The sequence below is a fragment of the Terrapene carolina genome, unplaced genomic scaffold, assembly GCF_002925995.2.
Source record: "Terrapene carolina triunguis isolate 2854851 unplaced genomic scaffold, T_m_triunguis-2.0 Scaffold262, whole genome shotgun sequence".
Lineage (NCBI taxonomy): Eukaryota > Metazoa > Chordata > Testudines > Emydidae > Terrapene > Terrapene triunguis.
In genome coordinates, this window is record NW_020664613.1 from 1,989,667 (window position 1) to 2,012,123 (window position 22,457).

Sequence of the window (22,457 nt, forward strand, 5' to 3'; positions counted from 1 at the left end):
AAATAAATATGTGTAATATTAATAGTAAGAAAAACATTCTCATTGATTTTTTTTTTGCTAGTTAAATGTGCTCCCCTACCTAAAACCTATTTTTAAAATGTTTCTGACAGCTAATTATAGTATAAAAATTTAAAGTAAAATTCTCAATTTTTAGATGGGATTAATTCAATTTTGATTTTTCAAAATGTTTGTGTAGTTGACAGGTTGACATTAATTCATAATTACATGTTAAAATAATTAGTGTACTGTAAGACAGAATGAAGTTTGTAAACATGCAGTACATCTTATAAAGTGTTTTGGAAAATATACTACACTAATACAGATCATTATATTTCAGCATGGCCGATTAAAATACTCCACAATCTATGTAAATGCAAGAAAGCGTGTGGAATAGGCTGTGGTCATAAGACAGACAGTTACTTCAGCAAGGACAAGGCACACGAACATTTGGATCCATACTTGCATTCATTCTAAAATTACAAAAATCTCTCGTACACAATGGGAAATTTGGGATAGCTGCTATGAATTTTAAATATTGTGTATAGTAGAATCGTAGGACTGGAAGGGACCTTGAGAGGTCTTCTAGCCCAGTCCCCTGCACTCAAGGCAGGATTAAGTATTATCTAGACCAGTGGTTCCCAAACTTTAACAACCTGTGAACCCCTTTCACCAAAATGTCAAGTCTCGCGAACCCCCTCCTAAAAAGGAATATTTCCAGGGATTTTCTCCTTTACCTGAGTATAAATTATAAAAGCAGTGATCTTGGAAATATAAAATTTGTTTTTATGACATGCTTATTAGACACTATTTATTATTAATTATTATTTATCATTACAGTATTTTTATTACATTATGAAAATGGCAGAACTCTTCCAAGATCTCACTTTCATAGCTTGTATCACTTTGAATAAGCTTGTTATAAGACAAGGCTCCTATGTTTCATCAAGAAGTATCAGATGTGAAACAGCATGAAGGTATCTAAGAAGCCAACTCAAAGAGTTCCTCGTATACAAGCATTCAGGTCTTGAGCAGTTCAAGCAAACAATACACGTTACCACGAAGCTTAAACTTGTTCTTCATAATAATTTTAAAAACAATACTAGCTGCCTATTTAATTTCAAAAACGGCAAAAAATATCCACCTCCCTTTCCATTTCTTATAAGGAGCCTTGAAGTTTAAATCTCCTCAGTGTAATAGATGTGCTTGCTTTGATCTGCTTAGCTCTTGGAAGTCCAGGGGCTCCGGGCTGCTGGTCCCGTGCTGCCCAGGGTCCCTAAGGACAGCTCTGTCCGCCATTAGGGAATTTTTTCCCGAGAACCCCCTGTAACGTTTCGTGAACCCCCAGGGGTTCACGAACCCCAGTTTGGGAACCACTGATCTAGACCATACATGACAGGTGTTTGTCCAACCTGCTCTTAAAAATCTCCAAGTAAGACTGTTATGCTTATGTGTCAATATGTTAAAGACACAAAAACAGGCATATTTATGTGTACAGTGCCATTGCCTGCATAGTTCTTTACAGCCAAGAAGAGGGCAGGTTCTTCTCTCTTGAAAGTTTCAAAGGTTTTGCTTATTCTTTTAAAAATGCTTTCAGGCTTATGTATTTTTTACTCTTTTAATGATACATTTGAAGTGTGCTTTTTTTTAAAATTACAAACAAGGGGGTCTTTAGACCCAGACAATCCTGAAGTATGGATTGTTGTACAGGAGTTTGAATTTTCAAGTCAATCCACTGCGGTTTTTGATGCTCTTTTAAAAGTAAGCTGAAGCTGCTCTTGAAAGAAACTGAAGTTACGCTGTTTTGAATACAGTACATCTGTCTCCTTTATCCCCCCTCACACCATAGAACAAAAACTGCAAAGAACTACTGAGTAAACTTTATGGTTTCCTCATCTAATGTTATTTTATAATATAGATTAACCAACTGTAACATTTGGTTTTAAACTAAACTGTTACATAATAGGAATCAATGTGTGTTAGGGACAATAAAACATTTTCTAACAAATCTAGTCTTTCCCACCACCATGTTAGCCTTAAAATGATTTAGAAATGGGTGAATTTTTTTCACCCCATCCCTCTTTGGCAAATTACAGTTAAAAATTATTTTTTTTTTACCAACAAGTTATACAGAAAGAGGGAATTTATAAAGGAAATGGTTGTTCAACCTTAACTACAGCTGTAATATCAGATGCCACTACATCTTAGTCTTGCTCATCATGAAACCTCTTTCACAAGTGCTCTAAAATAGTAACAGATTTACAATGAGCAATCACTGTAGTGCTTATTAGCAAGTAAATCAATTTCTCACTCTACCACTAAGATACTTCATTTAATTAGTTCACCGTAAGCAAAGAAATGTTTTTGACATATCAGCCTACAACACACATCAGCATAATCAGTTTTTGGGAGACACAGTTTTGGGAAAGCATGGAAGATTTACAATCCAATGAAATCTAATCTCACAGGACAAAAAGTTCCAGTACATGTTCCACACAGCCACCACTTTGGGTCCCCCCAGGGAGAGATTTTTAAACAAAATGAAGGCTTAAAAGCAGCTGTGTGACGTATTGCAGACACAGTCTGTGAGAGGAAGGAATCCTTATAATTTAGCAGATTTAAAAGTTGATTTTGTCTGAAGAGAGAATTTCTTTAGCAGCGGCATGGATTCCATCCTTGGAATCCAACATGGAGGTCACAGTGTACTAAATCCCAATGGAAAAAGCAAATTCTTACAGTCTATCACATGGATACTTTTCCCCTGACTGCACTGTACAAGCACTACTATCTTGATACTTAACCAGTTTTTGTCATCTCTTGAAAAAGATAGCACAGGTTTGAGTCGTATTACAAAATCTGAGACTTTTGTACTACAAGTAATTTTCTTATTATGAGTTCATGCTTTTAAATGAAGTATAATAAATTCCTGTAAAGGTAACAAGCAAAAAATTTTGACTGTATGCCCCGAAGACATATGATACTGCACAAGCCTGCCAACATTTTTAGGTTAAAATATTAAAGTATAAGAAAAAATGCTTCCAATAACTAGTCCAACAGCTGTCTGGAAGCTTTTTTTTTTTTTATTCTCCCCAAAAGGAGATGCACCGTTTCTGGAGACAACACAATATCAGGACGAGAGCAAGCTCCTATTCCATCCCTGTTTCAAAAATCAATTTAATATACAGTCCTCAAATAAAGGACATATCAGATATTAAACTGATAAGAACAGATATAAAACTTAGAAGATAATTTATTTTGTTTTTAAAAAGCATATACAGCATAGCTTCTTATTGGTACACAGGAATAAGCTACCAAAATACACCGTTAACAGAATATTCACTAACTAATATAAGGCTAATGCTTATATAAGATGCCAAGTATACAGCAGATATTGCCCCAGCTGATTTAAAAACACTCACACTTGGAATTGCAGGCGCTTTCTTTCTTTCTGGACCTACAAGTGGACTTGCTGCCATTTCTCCTTTGGATCCAACTGTAGTGCTGCTAAGTTTACGCGACACATCTTTGTCCCATTCCTCTTTCTGTTCACTTTCCACACTATTTGCCTGAGCCCTTTTTGTGTATGATACAGCAGGAGGAATTGATGGACCAACTGTCAAATAAAAACAAAATTATACTATCTAAAAACAATCATTGCTTCTCCCTCAGTCAATATACTCTGAAGTATGATTCTCTACATGTGGGAAAAAAAGCTTTGGAATGACTGTAAGACTGCATGGCTGGTGTATATGCTACCTGTAAAATGTGATCGTTACATACATTGTTATCTTTAAATAAATTTGAACCACCTGTCTCTTCATTACAAGTTTGAAGATATGTAGTATACGTTCAGTACTTCCTGTTTCATGTTAGTATTGGTTTATAAGTTTCTACTTATATTTTAGTTCTAATTTTAACCGATTTTAACCATCAAGTTGCTAAAAAACAAACCAAAGAAAATGGGATGGGCAAAATGATGAAAGGGAAACTGTTCCAAATTATTTAAAAAATTATTTTTATTTTTTAAAACCTTTCCCTACTCTAGGGTGGCCACTAAAGCATCCCCTGAATACTGGACAATCCAATACTTTTGGAAATGGCATGGGCCCATTCCTGCCTGTGTGACCTCATCTCCATCAGCGTGACCTTGCAATCACCATCTGTGCGAGGCCATGCTGCATGCAGGATCCCTGTACCCACTGGGACAAAAGGGGTGGGGTCACACACAGGCAAGACCAGAGCAGCACGCTCTTCAAAATGGTGTCCTCCATGCGTGAGACTGGATAACGCCACATCTGGTTTTACATTAGTGTCAGACGGGACAAACTGGACAAAAGCAGGACTGCTTCGCTTAAAACTGGACATATGGCCTGTCTACCCTATCCTCACTCTCCTTAACCCATGAGTAAAGCTTTTGTCCACAGAATAAATTAAAACTATTTTATTTACTTTATGCTTATGTTGGGAGAATCACAGCTCTCCCCTCACAGTTCTTTCTGGGCAGATCCTCAGCTGGTGTAAAATACACAACTCCATTTATTTCAATGGAGTTCGACAGTTTGCACTAGCTGAGGATCTGCCCCAATGTATTATTTACTTCTGTGAAAAAAACCCCACTCCTGACCTGTACAGGGGGGGAACAGGATTGTGAGAGGTGGAAGTCAAAGTAGGAGGAGGAAAGGGTCAAGAGTTTCTCAATAAAAAAGTTTTAGCATTTGACTGCCTGGTTTTGTTTTTGTTTTTGTTTTTAAACATTTTAAAATGTGAATATTTACTCCATTTTGTATACCTACTACCACCTGAAGATGCTTCCCAATAACTCTGTAAAATGATTATCTCTGGCTAACCCAACAATTTGGCCTTCAGTCTCAGATTGCATAAAACACAATAGCCTGCAGTCTTGGAGTTTATTCAGATCAGGAGTTAACGATCTCTCCCACGAACTATGAATTTGCAATATAGTGTTTTTAAAAAAAAGTATAGTTTTGAATATAATAGAAAATTAAAACTTGTATTTAATTCCATACAGAATTTAGAAGGTGATAGCTACACCAAAGTAACAAACCCAAAAGGGTCAATTCTATTAAGCTGGCCCACATTTACCACAGAAGCGCTCGTACGGATAAGAAGCATCATGGTGTGGCGTGATGAGGCACACAAGAAATGCACAGAGAGGTGGAGTGCCAGGCTCACAAAACACTGCACACTCAGATTTAAATTGTGTAGGTTACTTTACTTGTTTGAATGTCATCCCCACCATGATCACTGAACCGTCGTTGTTTCTGATTGGTCGATATACTCCGCTGGACTTTCAGGTGAGCAGGAGACTGCATAGAGCTGTTGTTGAGGTCACTACTGGGTCGAGACCTTTGACTCAGGTTACTACTGGACAGGGATTCACTTCCTTCAAACTACGAGCATGAGAAAGCATTTTAAATATTTTTGAAATGTAGACAAATTAACATTATCAACACTACCATATCATTATATAGTGAAGGATTCCTATATAAAGCACTTAATTTGGTCGTTAAGGCTTTTAAATTAAATAGGCGAAAATAGAAAATTGCCTATTTTAAAATTTAATTTTCTTCAAGACTAGACACTCATAACTTCAGTTATCATTGTTTAAGCGAATCCTGCCCATTCAAAATTGTGAAAATCAATAACACCCCTACAAATGTGCTCAAATTACATCTGCCTAAACATGAATGAACTTGTTTTAAAATGTACAATTAGAGCTCAGAACGATGAGCATTATTTAAAAGAAGAAAAACCATGAGAACCTCAATATTAAGATAATAAATTATCTAGTTTTAAGGTTTTTTTCCCCCGTTGATAATATTTTTAATATCTGAACAATTTCAAAACATTTCAAACAAATTTGGAATAGTAAGTCCAGAAATTAGGTCAGGAAAGCAAGTAGTAATGACTTAAGGATGTTTCAGTGCCTTTAACACATTCTTTGGGCCTAGGTAATCCAGCCTCTGCCTTCACAGACTCTAACAAGCACTATAAAGAAAACTTAGTAATAGCAGTGTGATTGTCTAAATTTAAATGCTAACAGATTTCTTAGATGGAAAGATTTGTCAGATTCCTCCTCTGTACCAACATACAGGAGTTCTGGGGTGGGCAGTGACTAGTGAGGGAATGCACTGGAGGATGAGTACATCAAAGCCATGCTGTCAAAGAGGAGAAGAAGTGCTAGGAGGCAGTGTGGAAACAAAGTTCCTCCATGAGCAAGGTCCCAGCCTGTGGCTGGATCTATTGAGATCACTGAAGATCTCAAGTTATCTTCAGACTTCTGCTAGTTCCACAAGAGTTAGAGAGAGTTTCCAGTCCCAGTACAGGATTAACTCACGAAAGGATGAAGTGGCTCATAATTCTTTAAGAATACAATAAAATAAATAATACACCCTTGTTCAGTTAAACTAGTTAACAAAATAGTGTGCCCAAACACAGTATTTTGTAAGAATTACTGCTATCGTGAAATACTATATTTTCTGTTTTTTTAGTTGTATTTCACAGTTAATATTTATTGCACTGAAGTTTAAATGTTACATTTTTTCCTGTCACTTCACACCATTTCTGCATAATAAAAGCTAGTAGTTTATAAACAATACATTCACAGGGACAAATTCAAACCTCAGACCATCTAGCCTTGCATGTGTCAATGAATGAGATAACCAAAATAATTTAATCCTTAGAACAGAGTACTCATCTCAATGTACTTGCCACTTAGAATTCTACACTGAGGGACAACAGCAGACTGTGTGGGAATATTAATTGTGATTAAGTCCCTCCTAAAATTTCCAAGTCAAATCACACACCCAGTAACTAGAAACTCTTTCTGCTCCCTGGCATAGCACTCCTCTGTGGCAACAGAAACTGCTAAGAAACAGCCAGATCCCAATGTATTCATCACGTAGGATTAACCAACCTCTCAAAGTTGGAATAGTCATCTCATGTCCATTAATTCTTGGTGTGGCTGAGGCAGTACTGCAGAAGAGTTTTATTCAGCCTCTTTCATCCTACATTGCTCTTAGGAGGCCAAGAGAAGCCAAGCATAGATGATGCTGATTTACAATTAACAGGTTGCCCAGGATTCATCACTTTGCCCAGTGAATATTTCAAAAACCATTTTATTGGTAATGATTTTTTTTAACTGATGTCTGTAATTTCCATAAAACACTTGGGACCAGATCCAAAGCCCATTGAAGTCTACAGAAAGACTCTTGGGAACTTAACGGGTTTTGGATCAGGACCTCAGTAAGTCTCTTCACTTTGAGTAGTGGATTTCTCACCTCTCTCCAATTCCATAATTTTAATGGACACAACGGACAACAGTGAATAGAGCTAAATTTCCAAGTGCTGTGTAATTTTCCATATACACCACCACCGCCAATGGAACTCTATCCTAATAATTAATGCCACAGCTGTTACATTCTTGGACCTCTCCTGAATACCATCAAATCACGTACAACGGCTAAACGTCTTGTAATGTGGAAAAACAGAGACAATTACATTTTATTTGTTTGTTAAAACACATTTAATCCAGGTCTGCAAAGCAAGGTCAGAGCATAAATAAACTGTCACCCAACCCAAGCTAAACTAATTTCCGAAAGTCTTATATAAGGTGAATATAAAATAAAAAAAACAAATATAACATGTTCAGTACAACTAGATTTAGAACTCAAACTGGCAGATATAAGTTAGATAAAACTTACTTCAGGTGGTTTTCTGCCTAGAAGCAGGTAAGTAGCCATGACTTCATCATACTTTTGCTTTACTAAAGACTCATGGATCTCCTCTCTTGAAAAACCCATAGTGACCATTATGTCTAAAAATAAAAAAATAAAAAGCATAGTTTATTCTTAGCAGGACAGGTGCCCTAGAGATTCTTGGCAATTTATATACACTGAAAATTGAAAACATAAAATTAGAAGATAACTGATGATTCAAATGAATCTACATTGTATTTATTGTTCAGTAATGAACAGACTACAGCCCCATTGTTTTCATTGTTACTACTTTCTTGAAAACTTTGTGCCTATGCTATTTAAATGAATAAACTAAACTATACCTAACCTGACAAACACAAAGTAGCTCTAGAAAGGGCACCGTGACTAAGTTAAAGTTTCTCTTTTAAATAAACAGCAAATACATTTTACTTTTGTAATAAACCAATTCCCTTTGTGGCACTTTCTATCAAATTGTTTTATTTGCAATAAAACATTTATCATCTATTTCCATATAATATGAAAATCCTTACCTATTCTTTTGGTGTCATTAAAATCTGGTTCTGGCTCAGTATATGGCTTTAATTCTTCCTCATCATGGCCAACATTCATCCACCGATCCTTCATAATTTGCTAGGAAATTAAACAAATCTCAGCTAAAGCATTACACTGTTTATTCAATTAGGGCTTTAAAGTAAATTGAAAGCCTCCCATTGATTTTAATGGGAATTGAATCAGCCCCTGTAAGCGCCGGTTTAGAAAACAAGATGTTTCTTAGTTCCAGCATCAACCAATACATATTTATGTGAACGACAACAATACTGCTTGGCCAATTAACTAACCAGGAATAGGACCTTTATAAAAGGAGATCTTGTATCACAACAGAGCTCAAAAGCTACCATTATCTGCATGGTGAAAAGCTGGACGTAAGTTGCCCTTTTATGTCGTTACCATAATAATAAACCACAGTGATTGCTATTAGGAGAGATGTTTAAGGAAATTTTTAGGCAATTATCTGCAACTTATAACTTGAGATGGAGCCCTGCTAGCTTAATAGGTTCTTTCTATCTCTATAATTTTCTACAAGGCTTTTCAAAGAAAAAATGAAACTATTATGCTCTGTCATTATCTCATCAGAATATTCTATTACTGTACATCTTTACACACACAGGTTACGCAGGCTGACTTGCAGGTCATATTTGTCTAAAGCAAAAAGGGTCAAGCAGCAGCATCTAAACAAGGCTCAGTGGCTGCCATAACCCTGCTCAGGAGCAAAGAACGACTCCCTTCAGCGTGTGCAGCTGGAGCTGCCCTAGTGTATCTCTGGTGACGTCAGATTGAGGTTTCCAGTTTAGACTCTGAGCATTATATTGTTTTCTGATGAGCTGTTTATTCTGACCTCCTCCCACTCTCTTCTTAACTCCTTGTGCCCTCAATACTCTTCTATACCCTTTGCTTCCCCATCTCTTCTTCCATGCCCTGGTCTTCTGCACTCCTTTGTTCCAATTCATTCATCCCTCCTTACTTTCTCTCTCACCCCTTAAAATATTTAACATGCATTAAAAAAAAAAAACCAAAAAAACAAAAAAACAAAAAACACCCCCCTCCAAAAAATCAGATTAAAAAAAAAACAAAATCCTAACACAGTACATTTGCCAATCAGCATTATGATTGGATGCTGAATCCCTGTCTCTGCCTCCCCTATTTGTCTCTCTCTCACACTCTCTGCTTGGACATTACCTAATACAACGGGACCCTGAGTTTGGTTGAGACTTCTATGTGCTACTGCAAAACAAATAATTTATTCCAAAACAATTTTTATAACAACAATTTCTTTACATAATTTAAGAGCCTGTGTAGAAATGCCACTGTGTTCCCAAATGACTGTTGTCCTTTGCAAGCTAGGGCAATAAACACTGGCTATGACCATTCATCTTTTCCTGTGGACTGTCTCTCTTTAAAACATATTCACAGTTCATCTCAAGAAAGAACTTTGCATTTAACTATTTCCATGCCATGCAACCATCTTTAATATTATAGATTGTATCTATATATTTTTGGGAGATTTCTTCCTGATACACGTTGCCATTCCTGAACAATTATTCAGAGGGAATCCCAAAACTCCACCAAATTTGCTCCTTAAACACATACCTATCTCCTGCTGAATAGCTAGAAACAATACTTATCCTTCAGGTATGATGACAGGTAGCAAAGCCTCTTTAGAGATCGACACAAATGCCGCTCACCAGGTTGCCAAAAGAGAGACGTGACCACCAATCTATCCTCCCCCAACAAACTCCAAAAATGTCACCTCCAGAAAACACTTCAGTTGATTCCCTCTAAGAGAGAAAGGCTCAATTTTCCTAGGATGTAACCTGGTGTCTTGCACTACTACATGGCTGCCAAACTAACGACCCATTTTTGTCTTACTGCTATTAATAGTACAAAGAACAAAATCTTAAAAACAGCTATTCAGATATGTCAGTTCACTTATTAGCCAACTAATGTTTTGCTGACAGTAAGATCACCAGAAATATGATTAAAAGTCTGCCTCAGAAATAATCTTCGTAATTATTTTTGCTAATGGACACAAACTGCTGCGGTCTTCTGGCCACAGACTCAGCTGATAGTTGACTCTGATTATTTACAAGGAGTCTTATCACATGATGGTCGCTAGGACTATTACTATCCAACTGCAAGGTTCACAACAGAGAGAAGATGCTGGAATCCTTCAGTTCATTAGTAGTATTCTCAGCAAATAGAGCAGGAATGCAAAACTATTTCTACAATGATATTTTTGGCAAGAGGAACCACCCTTCTGAGAAGCATCCCATTCCTCCCCTCCATCCCCATTAGATCTTCCAGCAACATGACTGGACCAATACCATTTTTGATGCAGTGCTATTAGTTTTGTCCCTCTCCTTGCTATTCAGATCTATGGTTCAAGAACTTCTCTAATCTAGTTCTCCATATTTTAAAGAGGAGTATGTTTTTAAGCTAAAATTCAATTTTGTCAATTAAGTACATTAATTTAGAGGTATTATCTAGTTATTGTTCAATAGCCAAAAGAGCCCACTTGCAGTAAAGCGTATGGAGATGCTCTAGCCTCAGAAGGATCAGTATTACATTTTGAGGGAGTTCAGTCTGGCTTTTGGTCAGCTAATTGTACAGCAACAGCTTTGGTCAGGATATTTTAAAATCTGATTATCAACCCAAACTATATTTCAACTGCCTAGATGCTGTGCAATGCACTTTGCCTGACGTCTTAGGGAAGGACTATCTAGTAATGGTCTGGCTTGGTTTGAGACTTGCTAGTCTCAAAAACATTCATTTTGTTATTCTTCGTAACTGTAAATCTGCCCTGTTGCAATTTCCCTGCTTCTCATTTCTTTTAGAGAACTTGAAATCTTGTCAATTTAAAAAAGTCCCAAGTAGTTTCTGGTATTGTACCTGCCCCTAAATCAGGGGTTCTCAGGACAATTTTTTTGGTGGCCTCCGAGTGCAGCCACCAACTCTTGCTGGTGGCCGCTCTCACACTTTTTCCTAAAATACTTGATTAGCTTTAGGAAAACCAAATACATATGCACATATACATGTCCAAATCATTGTAATTTATTTATTGCTAGCTAGTATGTCTGTTGTGAAAAATGGTATTAACAAACATACAAGTATCACTTTTCACTGCAGACTTACTCAGCCCTGGCAAGCCTGGGAACAAATTAAGCCCTGGATGCAGGGTTGGGGGAGGCAGTGGGGGCCAGGGGAGACAGGGAGGCAGTGGGGGGCTAGAGCCTGAAGCCCTGCAGCCAGAACCCGAAGCCCCACAGCTGGAGCCCAGGGACAGAGCCTGAAGCCATGTGGCCAGAGCCTGCTGCCCCTCCACCCCAGGGCTGAAGCCCAAAGCCTGAGCCCCACCACCCCTGGGAAGGTGGGGAACTCACTGGCTGCCTGCTCCTCCAGCGTTGTGCCCAAGGTGTCTCCAGAGTGGAGCAGGGCACAACCCTTGCTGCTGGCCCCAGCATCCAGGAGCAACAGAGAGGGGGAGAGGGTTCTACTTTGCCCTCCCCACTCCCCCCCATCACAGCCCAGGAGGCTATGGCTGCAAGAAAAGCCCCTGGTGGCCACATTTGAGAAACACTGCCCTATATATCCCAGCAACAACATTTGTGATTGTAAAACAACATTTTCCTACTTTTCAAATATGTTTCCCTGTTCCCTGTTTGTATGGTTTATAATATTTACATAACACATACCAGCCCAAGGGCTAAGCCTACTACTTAAGGCGCTGTTTCTTCAGTTCCAATTTTGTTGCTGTTGTTACTGGTAAACACCCTCTTGGGGGAAAAAAAAAAACCACCGGTTCTCTTACCAGAGCAGCATGAGAGTGTCATGCTAGTGCATGGCTCAGAAACAACAAATGACCAGTAACAAAAAAAAAGAGTGAAGCTGACTAAGCAAAATACTGTCAAAACACACAAACTAAAAAGAGAAAAATATTCTCAAATCTTTTCCAGTTCCAATAACCATATATATTAATTGTAACAGTAACAAGTGCAGCATTTTCTGATGGAAATGTGAATTTTACGTTGATTTTGTCCCTATAGTTAACATGCTGAAGAGGACTAGAAGCAGCACTCAGGCAGGTATATAAACAATTTATTTTCAAGCTAAACTTTTCACCCCTAATAATAATTCATATCTCATTAATAAAATGCATTTTTGTGACGGTGCTCATCTTCAAATTAGAGGATGGATTCTTGCCCAATGTTGTTTCATTTCAAGAGTGCCTCAGATTCTGTTTATTCACTCCCTTTTTGCAGATATTTGGCAGTAACCCATTTTCTACCCTAGAAAAGTAGGCTCCTGTATGGCTGCCATCAGCAACACTCTACAGGGACAGTGATGGGTTTCAAAGAATAGGAGTATATGATTGTCATACTCAAACACTGAGGAGCCCAGTTATGCCTCCAGGGTTTCCAAGAATCTTTAATCTCAAGTGTTAGACCTGAATCTCTTTACAAGAAGAAACTTATAAATGGAAGGCTGGAAGAAGCCATTCATTCTGAAGTCAGTCTTTCAGCTTCTTGCAGTGACTAAGCTCCTATCAATGTATTCTCTAGGCAGGAATATAATGTAATTTATTACAATCAACCAATCAGAAAACGCCATTACCCAACTTCCATCCAACTGTTGAACACAGCAGTTATTCTGAAATGAAAAATACTTGTGCCAGAAAGCTCAAACTACTACACTGGAAAGAAAAAACGGCTTAAATAGGATGAATTCTCTGGAACACCATCCCCTGCTAGGAAAGCAAACACACGAAGATAAAATAAAGGTCACTAGTGACTAATGCACATTGTACCTCAAACATTTTATCATCCGTTGTACTTTTTATTTCGGATACTGGATGGGCATTATCAAATAATAAATCTTTCTTTGCCACAGATCTCCAAAAGCAATATAAAACAGCAATTAGATTTGTGGTCTAAATCTATACACAAAAAAATATTTGGTGTAATATACTACATCATCTCCGGAGCCAATCAGCAAACATATGCTGTTACAGGAAACAGCATTTTACATTAAACTACTTGACTAAACTGCAACATTTTGAAGCACCTTACAAAACTGTTAAATAACTGCTTAAAACCAGATTTCCCCACTCCTGGTAAATCTGGCATACATTTTTACAGACAAAACCGCATGACTCAATTCACTGTGAATTCTCATAAAATAGATTATTTCTTGGTTACCAAAAAATAAAATTATTAATGCCCAGGAAATTAGGAGAGGAAACAAGGGTATGTCTACACTACGGGATTAATCCGAATTTAGATAATTCGAATTTGGGAAACAGGTTGTATAAATTCGATTGTGCGCGGCCACACTAAGCACATTAATTCGGTTTTTAACCACATTAATTCGGTGGTGTGCGGCCACACTACCCCATTAATTTTAACCACATTAATTCGGTGGTGGCGGCCACACTAACCCTAATTCGAATTAACAAAATCGATTTTGGCTCTACTCCGCTCGTCGAGGTGGAGTACAGAAATCGATTTAAAGCGCCCTTTAATTCGAACTAAATGGCTCTGTTGTGTGGACGGGTGAAGGGTTAATTCGAATTAACGCTGCTAAATCCGAATTAATCCCGTAGTGTAGACCAGGCCCAAGATTAAGCAAAACTAGCTAACAACTATCAAGTTTACTATTGTAATGGCTTTCAATATTTGTGTTTATGATACCAGACAAATGAAAACTCATTTCCCATTATAGTCAGAGGTATTCATCTTGCCTCCACCCTCCAGGCAGTAGACTGGCAATTTTAAGTCATGGCAAGAACTCTTGGGGCATTGCTTCGCACTGCTTTTTGTTTTACCTCAACCAAAAAAATGTTCCCCAAAACAGCCATCTACAACCCCATTCTGCTTTCCACATTTTTTTGAACTAGCTCCATGTTTGACCATTTGCAAGAAGTCAAATGGAAGCAGTTTGCACTTTGTAATGCTCTTAAAGTGACAGTCCTTTGATCAGCCAAAAGTTAAGAAAGGGAAAAGACTCCACGGCCTCGCCTCATATTCAAACTGCACTGCCCTCTGCAATGCTTCCTGACAATCCTAGGAACTGCAGGCCTCTACAACAGAAATAAAGTGGGATCTCGCTTTCAAAAACAATGTCCTGTCTGGTTATTGGAGTAAGTAGTTCATTCTTGCTGTGAAGATAATTTCAGAAAGAAATTACTTACTTCTAAGCTCCCTCGTTTGATTGGATTCAGTACCAATAGTTTTTTCAGTAGATTTTCACAGTCTGTGGACATATAGAATGGAATACGGTACTTCCCCCGTAATACTCGCTCCCTCAGTTCCTAGATAGAAAAGAAAATATATTCTTGACGCTGAAAAGTTAGCAAATTGAAATTGAGATGTCAAATTTCAACTGTACCTTTAAATTCTGACCATCGAATGGCAAGGAGCCACTGACTAGTGTGTAAAGAATAACTCCAAGACTCCATACATCCACCTCTGGGCCATCATATTTCTTTCCTTGAAAAAGTTCAGGAGCAGCATAGGGTGGGCTTCCACAAAAAGTGTCTAGTTTGTTACCAATTGTAAATTCATTACTAAAACCAAAATCTGCAATTTTAATGTTCATGTCTGCATCAAGTAGAAGGTTTTCTGCCTAAGAGAAAAATATTGAAAGAAAAATGGCCAAATGTATACATCACAATAAAGATCAACATATAAGTGTGCATCGCTTGTTGAGAAGAAAAGTTACATTTTCCAAAATAGTCAGTTTGACATTAGAGAACAAAGGAAACAAAGCCTGTGAATTCACTACTTAGAGTATTGCTATTTAAAATATCTGGAGTCCAATTTTGAGGTGCAAATAAAGTTAAATTCAAAGGATTTATTGTTCAGACAATAATTAACAGTGTATAAAGCTAGACAGCAGTTAAAACTAGTTGACTGTGGATTCAAAAGCAATCTAGTGCTTCTAAATTGAAAGCTTTGGCCTAGAAGACTGAACCGGTTTGCTTCCAAAGGATATAAATTGAGTCCCAGGCATTTTGCCATGTGTATGGGTAGGCGTGGGAAGAAAAGGGGTTGATTCTCATTGATTAGTAAAGCATGTTGATTTGCAATTAAATATAGCTTTTACACTAAACTTGGTACATTTTGTTAACTAGGAGGATACACTACATCTATATGCATTTATTTAAGCAGTTACATAGATTAAGATATTTATTCTTATTTTTACATTTTTAATGTGTTAGAAAATAGTGAATGATGCATTTCTTATTTACTAGATGATTAATATTTACTTGTGATTTATGTTGTGATGTATTTGGACGAAAATTGGAATTCAATTAACTGCATGAAAACAGTATTATAATATTGGTTTTTTTTTTATCAGTTAAATAGAACTACCTTAAACATGCCGCATATGTAAGTAAAAAGGTTGATCAAAACAAGTTCTGCATGCAAAACTAACTGATTTATTAGACAAAGAAGGTACCTTTAGTTAGTAAATGTAACTGTTTGTTTCTGGTCACCATGTCCTTCAAGATTTTTAGAACTAGAAGATCATCCTCTCACACCTCATTTTTATTTAGAGACTGGAAGAGGAAAACAAGTTTTCCTTGTTTTTTCAACTCTCAGTCAGACTAGTCTTTGAACTATATTAGTTGGATAAACTGAAATGAAGAAAATATTCCCTGCACCAGGAGAAAAGGTTACTGCTATCAAAAGCTGATTTGGCACTTCAAACAAAAGTTCTGGGTGCCTAGCCAGTGACTTCCACCATTTCAGTGGTTTGACTTTCTTTAAAAACTTCAGCAACAAATATGTATTGCTTAATTACTTAAAATTAATTATAGTAAGTTTAAGTCTTACTTAATTTTTAAACAGGTTTATTTTAAAAAAGAAAATTAATTTAAATATTTTTTTATTTTAAAAAAACTTCAGTTTTTTTCCACCCTCATTTAGGACTTTAAAACACAAGAGTCTGTTTGGATAACAGATATTTCCTGGTACTTTCTGTACTTTATTTCATCATCCTTTGCCAAAGTTTCCCCTCCTCCATCATTACTCAGCATGCTTTAATAGTAGCAGCAGCCAGGCAAATCTCAGAAACATTTACTTCAATAATGTGCTGTGTGTATTTACACAGGTGGAATTACACAGGATAATTACTATAAAAGTTTTGTCAGCTTGAGTTTGTGACAGTCACATTACTCAGGAGTAGTGAAGCTACAATGAGTTATGCAGGTCAACACAAACAAGTGCTAAAGAAAATCTTCATACCACGGCATTCCCCCGTCTTTGGATATGCCATGTGTTAAGGAGAAAACTGTTTTAAAAACCTGTAAAAGGTTCCCAAGCAGTTTTATTTTGACTATTTCTAGTATCCCTCTCCCTGCAAAGCCAGGAACCTTAGTTACCATGAGTACAACTGTATAAGTCTCAGAGGGAGATAAATTCAAAATTAATATAAACACACCTCTATAAATAATCAAAAATAGAAAACATCCAATGTCTCGTGACTTTATGGAATTTGAAGTAAGTGCTGGGTCCCACTGGGAAGCCAGGAATCTCCCGCTTCCAAATGGCATAAAGTTCTCAAGTCTAACCCTGGAATAGCTCAAGACATTAGACTTTAAGGCTGTCACATTTTAATATCTACAGTCACTGTTACTACCCCAGCATTGAATCCTACCATACCAGGTGCAACTTTGGAAGAAATGGCAAGGCTGAGTGGAGGAGGAAATACTTCTCTGGAAGGTTGATTATTTAAATCAGCTCAGGGATTTGGAATGTTAGAATATGCCCTGGGCTTATTAGAGGGCAGAGGACAGGGACATTTATCAAAAATGTATGATAAGTACAATTAGCATGTTTCTAACTTCTCACATGGCAATCCTGTATGTGTGTATTTTACAGTATACATATAGATGCATATAAAATATTTTGTCACATTCAAATTTAGCAAAGTTAAACCGCTAAAACAACAAATGGGTGAGATATGGTGAAGACAGCTGCAGAAATGCTAGTAATTTTTTGGTGAAATGGAATGCCTCAGCCACAATGCAGGATTACTCTTCAGTTAACTGAAACAGCACTAATTTCTGATAGTTGTATAGTTCCTTGTAATATGCCAGCAGAAGTGAAAGTAAGCCGGTATGCCCCAGAGCCGGTACAGCATACTGGACTGGCTTCCCCAGGCGGCAATTTAAAGGGCCTGGGGTGCCCAGTAGTGGCTGGAGCCCCAGGTCCTTTAAATTGCTGCCAGAGCCCCGCTGCCGGAGCCCCCGGGTAGCGGAGGTGGCCGGGACCCCTGGGGCTCCGGTGGTGATTTAAAGGGCCCGGGGCTCTGCTGCGGTAGCTGTGGCTGGGAGCCCCTGGCCCTTTAAATCACCACAGGAGCCCCGCCACTGCTACCCCAGGACTCTGGAAGCAGGGCTCAGGCAGCGACTTAAAAGGGGCGGTAGCAGCGGCGGAGCCCTGGGCCCTTTAAATCACCGCCTGAGCCCCACTGCCGGAGCCCTGGGGTCGCAGCAGCAGGGCTCGGGTAGCAATTTAAAGGGCCTGTGGCTCCGGCCTCCGCTACCGCCCCAGGCCCTTTAAATTGCCACTCGAGCCCCGCTGCCAGAGCCCTTGGATAGCGGCGGCAGCCGGGACCCCCAGTGCTCCGTTGGCAATTTAAAGGGCCTGGGGCGCCGCTGCAGTAGTGACGGCCAGAGCCCCTGGCTCTTTAAATGGCCCCCGAGCCCCAGCCGCCTCTGCAGCTGGTAGCTCCGACAGTGATTTAAAGGGCCCAGGACTCCCAGCCGCCACTACCGCAGCCCAGGGCCCTCTAAATCTCGATTTAAAGGGGTTGGGGCTCTAAAGACCCCGCCCCTTCCGGTTGAGGCCCCGCCCCCTGCTCAGGACTCCGGAGTACTGGTAAATCCTTTAAGTTACTTTCACCCCTATGTGCCAGTTCTGGAAGTGTGATTTGCCTAATTACTGTATTGTTATTTCTCAATGAACCGGTTGTTGGATGTTTTTTCGCGTTAATCCCACCCCTTTGACTCATTCTCCAGGACCTCAGTATCGCTTGCCCTGAACCCCATCGAGTTCTTTTAAAAATCAAAGTGAACCAAGATTGGCCTTCCTCATCATTCCTTCCAACTAGTCCAGCAAGGTTCTTGGCACACAATGCCTTTACATTATTCACACTGGGCAAATCCCTGACTCTCCCTTCTAATTTGTTTTGAAACCATTTAAAAATAATACTGAGTTATTTTGGAGAAAAGAATCTTTGCTAACCTGTAGGAAGTAATTAGGTAGATTGAAGAAAGATGATGAAAAGCAGGAGTGGGAGAAGGAAATACACAAGGAGAGAAAAAATTCTTGCTTATGTTAACTTTTTAAAAACTATCTTTAAACAATTTGATAGACCATTTTTGTAACCTTAAACCTGGACTCGTCAAACAATTTCATTATAACTTGAGGATGCTTCCTGTTAACTTTAACCAACATATCCTCGGCTATAAACAGTTCAGCCTTTGTTAGTTCACCTCAGGCTATAATAATTATACGTTAAAAAGGAAATATCCTCAAGTTATAACAAACTCTTAAAACTTTCTCTTTATTGGTTAATCCTTTACTGCTGCTTCTTTTAGTTTGTTTGGTTGGTTTTTGCGCAAGCAAGAGACACCCCTATAACCAATGACAAACACATTGCAGTCCTATACTGCAGCATACTGCCACCGTGACTATCTATGTTCACACATGTGGAGATGAGGTGCAGCATATTTATTACGTAGCTCAAAGCTTCTCTTTCTTCCCCCTTTAACAGCTCTTGGTAAATATAGGAATAACTAGAGAGGAGGGCATGTCTCAGGATGTTTTTTCTCTGGCTTGTAAAGTTTCAATTCCCATGTCATGGAAGTACAGTACAATTTGGAATAGGAGTCAAGTTTCAGAAAAACACATTCAAACTACAAATTAGTCATAAATTGTAGTCCAATATTACATCCAAGAGAAAGGATGATTCAGCTCTTTCTTAACACAGAGTTACCATCTGAAAAGCATGGCTGATTTACTCATACTGTAGCTGGATGCACCCTGAGGGACCTGTTTTGTAACAAAGGACTGTTATAGTCTGTTTTTCATTCCTCGCACTTTTTATGTTTCAGCAGAATCAGGTACTCCTAATAAAAAGCCAATATACTGCTATTTGCTTTACTCTGCTTAGTTCCACTATGCAAAGCAATAACATACTTTATGTAGCAGTTCAAAGCAAAGAAAAATTTCCGGAAATGCTTCAGGAAACCACGATACAGAAATACACTGATATTTGCTGTCCTTCTACTAGGCCAAAAACTGTAGTTTGATGATCAACAATCAGAAAGGAAACGGATATAAAAGTATCATAAGACAAGAAGGGACATTAGAGAGAGATCAGATGCTTAGAGACCCTGGATCAAGACCTCCTCTCAAGCAGAAGTTTTGACATTTCTTGTGCGACATCGCTAACAGATCTGTAGACTGTTGATTCCAATTGACAAAATAGTTCTTGAATGTGAAGTCCTTCAGAGACTATTCAAGATTGCTTGCAGGTTTTCACCTAAGGCAATGGGAAAGCACATTCTATAGGCCTAGAGGGTGGAGCACCACTAAAGTTATGTTGCAAGTATAAATTCCCAAAGACCTTAGCATTGCATGAGAATATTTTCAAAGATTAAGGCCTCATCAGTCTTTGTATTCAACTCACATCCTTCAAAAGGCCAGTCTTCTCTGGTAACCTGTACCTCCTTAGGAACGCCAGACACTTGTAGCTAGGATGACTGTCCATGTCAGCTGAGGTTGCCATAGACCTAGCTCCTACATCCAAAGCATCAAGCTCTGCTTGGAGGGAAATGCATGTAACATGCTGTCCTTCAGTAATCAGCTATTTAAATTCCTCTCTGCAGTCCTGCAGGATCTTGCCAGTGAATGCTGCAATATTTTCATAATTCAGAAAGTCATTTTGCCAACAGCAATTGATAGTTGGTGATTCTCATCTGCAAGCTTGCCGATGAGTAGTTTTTACATCCAAAAATATTAATGCACCTGACGAAATGGGTATTCACCCATGAAAGCTCATGCTCCAATACGTCTGTTAGTCTATGAGGTGCCACAGGACTCTGCTGCTTTTACAGATCCAGACTAACACGGCTACCCCTCTGATACTTGATTAATTTTCTGGGCTCCTGTCCCAGGGGATAACTTTCAAAGGGCCCTTGTGTCCATCTTTTGTAGACTGCAGATACCACAAGGGATCCTAGAGTAGAATGTGAGTAAAGCAGCTCAAATCCAGAAGACTGGACCTGGTACCTATGCTCTGCACTTTTTCATGTAGGAACTCTCAAGGCTGGTGTTTGCCAGAGCAGTTTAGCAGGATCCAAAAGGCCTTCAATTAAAGGCATTCGTTAGACAACTTGGCACAGGGGTGTGCAGGATGTCCAGGAGCTTATGAGACCTCTCCCGGACCACTTCTACCAGTACCTCCAGCATGTTTGTCTCCATTCAGAGCAGTTCTTGGAAGGATTTGTAGTCATCAAGTTTGAGGAGGCTTATAGCAGAACCACCTTATCTCAGGAGATGGTACATTAAGATCCTCAGTCTGAAGCTCTACATCAGAGCCATGATCCAGATGCTCACCAATAATGAAGGTTCTTGAATAGCTTTGGGTGCTACTCTCTGTAACAGCAGAGATAGAGCTTTAGATCTGGCTATGATGCAAATGCTGCTCCCCTTGTAGACTGAAAACCCCATGTGTCCAGTACTACCAAAGGTGCTGGTAAGCATAAGGACCAGGGGGGCCGTGGTGGAGGACACCAGGAATTAGGATCCCTACGTCTTTTGGAGATAAGGTAACAATAATAAACCCTGGATTCCCTTTCAAAGATGTAAGTCATTGATCATGACCCTAGGGAATGAGAAGGCGCTTTGCTATCATCAGAAGCTGAGGGCTGCTGCTCCTGAAGTAGTGGAGCTGAAGCAAGATTCCTAGTAGGCACACTCTCGTCACCTGTTCTAGTCAGTACCAGTCTGTGAAGTACTTGGTACCAGAGGGGACAAACCTTAGTATTAGCTAACAGTGGTTAGTTGGTACAGATGAGACAGATCTCCCAGTACCATATAATTCCTTGGTACTGAGAACTCAGGTGCCAAGAAGAGGTGAATCGATGACACTGGTACCAGGGTGGTTGATACCAAAGATGCCAATACTGTGTGCTTCAGTGCTGCACAAGTAGTACCTGGTGAAGTTTTTCAGTCTGAGGAAACCAATACTGGGGCTCAGTGACCGGAGTCCAAGTGGGTCACAAAGGGACCTTGCAGACAAATGCAGAAGATTTATGCTTCTTAGAGCTAGTTTCCAGTATAGGAGAACTAGATCTCCTCCCTTTAACATCAGAATGCTCCTCTGCCCCTCTGTCATTAGAGGTGTTACCAGTTGAGAAGGAAGACTGTTCACATCAAAGGAGCAGGCTGATGAGGAGGTGACAGCAGATGACAACTGCTGCCCCAGGGATCCTGGGGTTTTAGGAGGGATACATGCATTTTTCCATTAAGAACATTTTTAGATATGCATCACTAGCTTTCTGCATCCTCATTGAGAATGGTTTACAAATTGATCACCTGTCAATAACATGTCCTTCCCCAAACACGAAACACATTTGGTGTGTCCAAAGTTAAGAGGCATTACTGCCTCGTTGGAGGGGCAATTCTGAAACCCTGGCAATTTCTGCTTCACCATAGCAGGCTGATGCTGTGCTGGGTAGATCCTGAGAAAAACAAGTTCCCTACAACAGGTACAGAAAATAAAGAGGGAGGACAAAAAGAGGAAACACTACCCTAATCACCAACCTAACTATCCTCACTGACAATAACTATTTACAAAGAGCAATAAAGGCTGCACAGTGAGTGAAAACAGTCAGACGCTGCAGGACTCCAACTCTGAATCACCAGATACTTATAGAGTGGAGAAGAACAGATGAAAAAACCCACATTGCTTACAGATTTTTAAAAGACGTGGTCAGTTTAAGCATTTTACTATAAATTGTCTTAATCTTGAAACCATGATAGCTGGCAGCATTTATGAGTACAATAAATATGCATTAAAATGAGCTTTTTCATCTTCAATTTGCAGATATTTGTATATCATTAGTAAGGTTACGATTCTGTCACAGGT

At 38.9% G+C, this 22,457-nt stretch overlaps 1 protein-coding gene and 1 pseudogene across 4 annotated transcripts in view; both read right to left on the reverse strand.

Moving 5' to 3' along the window:
* Positions 1-22,457, reverse strand: part of MARK1 (microtubule affinity regulating kinase 1) — a 110,573-nt gene that overhangs the window by 18,863 nt on the left and 69,253 nt on the right. For 3 of the 4 annotated variants that reach the window (XM_024219283.2, XM_024219282.2, XM_024219281.2), the window contains exons 8-13: positions 14,679-14,915; positions 14,482-14,601; positions 8,267-8,366; positions 7,722-7,834; positions 5,255-5,408; positions 3,417-3,610 (exon numbers count right to left, since the gene is read on the reverse strand). In XM_024219283.2, coding sequence (XP_024075051.1) covers positions 3,417-3,610; positions 5,255-5,408; positions 7,722-7,834; positions 8,267-8,366; positions 14,482-14,601; positions 14,679-14,915 — 918 coding nt within the window. Of the gene's footprint in view, positions 1-3,416; positions 3,611-5,233; positions 5,409-7,721; positions 7,835-8,266; positions 8,367-14,481; positions 14,602-14,678; positions 14,916-22,457 lie in introns of all 4 variants that reach the window. The other variant, XM_024219279.2, reaches the window with a different exon arrangement.
* LOC112120260 lies at positions 3,092-3,246 on the reverse strand (annotated as a pseudogene).